The sequence below is a fragment of the Nansenia antarctica genome (genome assembly GCF_963989245.1).
Source record: "Nansenia antarctica genome assembly, chromosome: 2".
NCBI classification, from domain to species: domain Eukaryota; kingdom Metazoa; phylum Chordata; class Actinopteri; order Argentiniformes; family Microstomatidae; genus Nansenia; species Nansenia antarctica.
The window spans coordinates 74,953,583-74,959,979 of NC_137675.1; the positions used below are offsets into that span (position 1 = coordinate 74,953,583).

Sequence of the window (6,397 nt, forward strand, 5' to 3'; positions counted from 1 at the left end):
CCTAACGTCTCTCGTCCTGCTCTCCTCTCAGTCCAACCTTTTTATCATTCATCCTCTCTTCCCTCCTTCTACTGTTCTCCTTCGTTCTTCACAGTGACACTGTGACAGCAGTGTGTGGACAGTATCTATCTTACCATCCCCAGCACACTACTCCCCCCGTTCCTTACCCCTGCCTCCCTCGCCTCCCCAATGCAGCCTCTCCTGCCTCCTTCCTCCCTTCTCTTCTCTTACACGTCAGACTCTATACTGGAGAGTTTCTCGTACACGTGCCCGTTGCTGCCGTTGAACGGCCTCTGAGGCGGCCCCACCCCCAGGGTGGATCCATGGTGGTTTCCCATCCCACCCATCCCGCCCATTCCAGGGAACTCCTTAGGGAACCTGGGCGTCACGTTGGACATCACCCCAGCAGTGGCAGACGCAGGCAGGTAGGACGTCAGACCCATAGGCCCCCGGAAGTCACTGCGGCTGTTTTTGGGGACCTGCTGCTGCTGCTGCTGCTGTTGCTGCTGCTGCTGCTGCTGCTGCTGTTGCTGCTGTTGCTTTTTAATGTAGTATTGTTTAGCTCCGTGCAGGAGACACTGGTCGTCACCGAAGGTGGGGATGAAGGGGTTCTGGTTGACCCGGTCCGGGTAGAGAGATTTGGATAAGGAGTAGGCTCCTCCTCCACCTCCTTCCATCATGGCTCTATCCCTGTCCCTCATGTCCCTCTCCCCCACGGAGCGGCGGTGGAGGCCCTCGCCACCGCGGAACAAGCCGAACGGCGATCCCGCTCCTTTCCTCTCCCTCTCTCCACCGTAGAACAGTGGGTCTCTCTCCCTCTCCCTCTCTGAGCCACCATGCCTCTCAAATATGTGGGCGAAGGGACTGACCCCTTCTATATAGCGCTCCTTCTCTTTCAAGCTAACACTCCTCGGAGGGGGTAACATCCCTCCCATCCCTGGACCCCCCATACCACCGCCGCCCCCTCCTCCCATGCCGCCCATGACGCCCCCCAGCCCGCCCGACTCCTCCTTCTGGAGGTCTACGAATGCGTCGTACGAGTGCTGCCGTCGAAGGGGCTTGCCGAACCCCGCCGCCTTCCTACGCTGGGCCTGAGTTTGAGGTGCGCCTCCTCCACCTCCTCCGCCTCCTCCTCCGCCTCCGCCTTTCCCTCCCCCCATCTGTTCCAAGAGGTGGTTGTTGTCCTCGCTGATGTCATACAGGTTACCCGTCTTTTTACAGCCCTCACAGCGCATACAGGTGGCAGAGCTGGGGCGACTGTTCCCTCCCCCTCCGGAGGATCCACAGCTAACCCCTCCTCCGTACCCCCCTCCTCCTCCTCCCCCGCCCCTGTCGCCATGGATCGACATCTGCTTGCCCCCTCCTCCACTGGCACGGCAGTTCCGACACTCCCACTCCCCCCCGGCCAACCCGTGCTGGCCCGCCGTCCCTCCCCCACTCTTAGACTCAGACTTCTTGGGTTTGTTTTTCAGGAAGTCGTCCACCGATACCAGACTGGTGCAGTTCCCCCCACCGACCCCTCCACCACCCCCTCCGGGCCCGTCCGTCAGGTCCACGTGTTCCCACTGGGGAACGCCATCTTTAGGGCGGAACTGGTCCAGGTAGAAATCTCTCACACTCTCTTTATCTCTGAACAGGTAGGAGGTGCTGCCCCCTCCTCCTCCTCCTCCTCCTCCTCCTCCTCTCTTGCGTTCTGGGGGCATTAGGGGTGGGGAGACGGAGCGGTGCCCGTGGTATTGGTGGTGGCTGATGTGGTAGGGCTTCCTCCTGTACCCCAGCTCGATCTCATCCAGCTCCCGTCGTGACTTGGCCGAGGCGGGCCTCTTCTTCAAGCTGTCCCGATACTGTTTACGCTTTTTAGCATTCCCCTCCAGGTTGCCATAGGTGACAGTGTGAGTGGAGATGTCTGAAACGTCTGACCTAATGTTCCCGTCATCCTCCCGTCCACCCCCTCCACAACCATACCTGTCGTGCCCGGGGATGTAGCCTGAACTGGAGGCCCCACCCTTGAAGGAAAACTTCCCATACAGGTCTGACAAGCCCTGCTTAAAGCCCTGCCCAGAGGATGGCGTCTGTCCGGCCAACAGGTCAAACTTACTCATGTTCCTGTGGGTGAGGGCCGAGCGCGGCTGGGTGGTGAAAATAGGGGCCACCCCTCCCCCTATGCTGTCACAGTCAAACATGCCCCCCTCCAGAGAGCTGGCGCTGCCAAGGCTGTGAGGTCTGTTGAGGGGGGGTCCGCTGAGGCCCAAGGCGGAGCCAGCGTGGTGGTGCAGGTAGTGGTCCTGGTAGAGGTTACTGTCCTTCAGGTGCAGGTTCCCAAACGTCCTCTCTACCTCGCTGATGTAGTCGCTGAACATGTTGTCCTCGGGCAGGTAGGCCGGCGCCACCTTGCACTCCGAGTGGGCCAGGCTTCGGCGGTGCTCCGAGATGTCGTAGACGGACGACTCGCGGCGGATGAAGTCCAGAGCGCTGTGGGGCGAGCCGTTGACCCCGGACAGGGAGGCCATGTTCTTGGCGGTGCGGAGCAGGCGCAGGATATTGGAGTGGGTGTTGTTCATGGTGGCGGATGGAGAGTCCATCGCTGAGCTCTTCTCCTCGATCTGGACGCCATGGATACAGCTGTAGATGCCCTGTAGGGGAGGAGGGGCATCACACAACATTAGAGACAGTCTGGTTAACAACACAGAGATAAAGACAATGGTGGATATAAGTACATCAAAGTTGGTTAAACACAGTCACCTATAACACTTTAAGGTGCTCCTGTACTGTGCCTGTGTAATAACACTGTAATTACAGTGGTAACAACCATATATTGTCATACTGTTACATACTGCACTCTGTAGTAACACGGTTATTACATTATATATGGAGTTGAGCAGTTTGTGTTATTACGAAAGTTTAATAGTCGAACAGTGGAACAAGGCAACTCCATTACTATGTAATTACAAAGAAATTACTTGTGTTCTATGTGTAACAACATGCAATATTGTAACTAGAGTTACACAGAGTTACTACATAGGCAGAAGGGCAACTGAGATTATTCAAATATACTACACACTTCTATAGTTGCTCCTTCAAACTACACAGAACAAAAATATAAACGCAACACTGTTTTTGCTCCAATTTTTCAGGAGTTGAAATCAAAGATCGAGGACTTTTCTATGTACACAAAAGGCCTATTGTTCTCACATTTTGTTCACAAATTTGTTTAAATCTGTGTTAGTGAACACTTCTCCTTTGCTGAGATAATCCATCCTCCTGATAGGTGTGGCATATCAAGATGCTGATTAGACAGCGTGATTATTGCACAGGTTTATGGTTAATTTTCAGTTTTATCTTGAAAAGAGACATTTATTAGGCACTGAACTATGGATTTCACAGATATGTATTTAAAAAATGTTTGGGGGGGCAAACGCACGGCTCCATGTTGCGGCCCCAAGGATCTATGCACAATTCCTGGAAGCTGAAAACATCCCAGTTCTTGCATGGCCTGTTGAGCATGTTTGGGATGCTCTGGATCGGTGTATACGACAGCATGTTCCAGTTCCTGCCAATATCCAGTCACATTCGCACAGCCAAGGAGGAGTGGACCAACATTCCACAGGCCACAATCAACAACCTGATCAACAATGCGAAGGAGATGTGTTGCACTGCGTGAGGCAAATGGTGGTCACACCAGATACTGACTGGTTTTCTGACGCCCCCCGCCCCCCCCAAAAAAATGCATATCTGTGAAATCTGAGTTCAGTGTCTCTTCAATGTCTCTTTTCAAGATAAAACTGCACATTTTAGAGTGGCCTTTTATTGTGACCAGCCTATGGCACACCTGTGCAATAATCATGCTGTCTAATCAGCATCTTGACTGTCAGGTGGATGGATCATCTCGGCAAAGAAGTGCTCACTAACACAGATTGAAACAAATGTGTGAACAACATTTTAGAGAAATAGGCCTTTTGTGTACGTACATAGAAAAAGTCTTAGAGCCTTGATTTCAACTGAAAAATTGGAAACAAAAACAAAAGTGTTGCGTTTATATTTTTGTTCAGTGTAGTTTAGCATGTGTGGCCTCTTAAAATGATTGGCTTGGGCCCCTGGTTTCTCCATATCTACCAATACACAGGGGAGAAGACTATAGACCTACATGAATGTAATACAGGTAACATACATCTGAGTGAATAAGAGAGCAGGAGGAAGATGGAGAGAGAAAGATAGAGAGAAAGATAGAGAGAGAGAGAGAGAGAGAGAGAGAGAGCAAGAGAGAGAGAGAGAAATGGAGAAAGAGAGGATGGGTAGATGATTGATAATGACAGAGGCGCAGTAAATCCCTGTGGGTCCCAGCGGTCAATACCTTTAATCAATGTGATTAGAATTCAGCAGAACAATACCCCCTGGTAGTTATTAAATACCCCAGGCATCGACTCAATGTAGACCCTACTGCCATGCAATAATGTAAAACTCCAGAGAGACAGAAAGGAGAAGAGAGAGAGAGAGAGAGAGAGAGAGAGAGAGAGAGAGAGAGAGAGAGAGAGAGAGAGAGAGAGATAGAGAGAGAGATAGAGAGAGAGAGGACTGGGCTAGGAAACACTGGCGGAGCCATGACAGGAAGACAAACGGCGGCATTTGCATCCTGTGATGTATAATACAATATTCAAATAAAAATGGATGGAGAGTTGGCTAAACGAGGCGTGACAGATAGATGAGTGGATCAAATCAATCTGCCCCAATGTTTTTTTTTTTTTTTTTACGTCTTTTAAGTCTGGCGGATGGCGTTGGCTACAGAGTTAATAGGGCCCTTTGGCAGCAATTAAAGGTCAACGATAAACTGACCACTAGCCAGCGGCGGGGTCAGCGGTCAGCCAAGGGGTCAGAGGTCAGGGGTTTGGTGAAACACATTTGCATGTCGTCTGTCTTCTCTCTCAGCCTGACGGCGATGACGTCACTCTCTTTCTTCTGCCAGCTCTATCCTGCATGTTTATCTCCTCACCCCTTTATCTCCTCAGCCCTTTTACTCACTCCTTTAACTCCCCACCCCTTTAACTCCCCACCCCTTAAACTCCTCACCCCTTTCATTCATCCCTTTAAAACTCTTCAACCATTTGACTCGTCATTTTATCATTGTCCTTCTGCATCTATTTATAAGTGCCTTCTCTCTTGGTCTCACTCTATTGTCTGTTCTACATTTGTGTTTATTTTCAACCCTTTTCTTTGTAAACTTGCAAACTGTACTTTAAAAATAAAATCGGTTTGATTTTGATTAGTTGATCTCTCTGACAGTGATAGTCCCACTCTATCCTCCCTTGATACCCACTATGACATAACTTGTTTGTGTTTGTTTGTGTTTGCGTCGCCCTTGGCAGTCGTACATGACTGCCTGAGCTGTTTGCACACACGAGTAAACAACAACAACAGAATGTGTTAGCTTAGCTTAGCTTAGCAGCATCACTGTTGGGCTTAACCCAACACTAATTCTTCTTCTTCTTCTTCTGCTTCTTCTCTTTCACAATGAACAGAGATGCTCCACAAACCCATGTGAAGTAAATGCACACCGACTGGTTCAGTGAGTGCTTGGGCAGGAATGTGTTGAATGGTAATAGCTACAGCCTGAGGGGGAGACATTCAAATCCATAGAGGGACCAACAAAAATCTTTAAGTGATTAAGCGTACATGTGTTTTACAATCTTTCGACCTTCGCTAGCCATCCCTGTGCATGAGACCTGTGCTATTAAACAGGGCATGGCAAATAAATACTATAGTACACTACCATGGTGTCATTTTGATACAAAAAATAAGTGGCGATTAGTCTTAATACACATAGGGCCGGTTTCAGAGACAAGGCTTAAGCCTAGTCCTGGACTAAATCACACTTTCAATGTAAAATCTCCATTGAAGATGTTTTTTAGTCTAGGATTAGGCTTAAGCCTTGTCTGTGAAACCGGCCCTTACACTTCTAAACTCATTAGACGCTTTTAAAAATCAATGTCATTAATTTGTTACAGTCGAGATGCAGGTGGACCTTGGAGGACAAGCTTGCTAGGGGGGCCCTGCTTACTGCTCTGCACCCCCCTGGGGGAGGAGGGGACTGTAGCAGGCAGTGTAGGCACTGCCACGTGAGTCACATCAGCCGTGACAGATTTCGCATTTTGAACACTGCTGAGCTTAAATGTTAATTGCGGCAATAATAATAAAGTTTAGTGGATTATGCTGTGAAATTTAAAAAACGGGATCAATTCAGCAGTGGCAGTGTGGTAGAGGGAAGGGCCTGGCGTCAATAGACAAATGTCAAAGGCTAAATGAGAAAGAGACAATGTGATGCTGTAGCCCCGGATTGTGGAAAGATACGGTAATAAAGCCATAATCTCCTCGTTGCTGTTTCATTATCACTCTTAAACGTTGC

At 49.7% G+C, this 6,397-nt stretch overlaps 1 protein-coding gene across 1 annotated transcript in view; it reads right to left on the minus strand.

Moving 5' to 3' along the window:
- Positions 1-227: 227 nt before the first annotated feature.
- grin2ba (glutamate receptor, ionotropic, N-methyl D-aspartate 2B-a) overlaps positions 228-6,397 on the minus strand; it is a gene marked incomplete at both ends in the record, with an annotated part of 86,541 nt that continues 80,371 nt past the window's right edge. The window contains one exon of the mRNA XM_080524179.1: positions 228-2,633. Within this exon, the coding sequence (XP_080380305.1) occupies positions 228-2,633 (2,406 nt within the window). The remainder of the gene's footprint in view (positions 2,634-6,397) is intronic.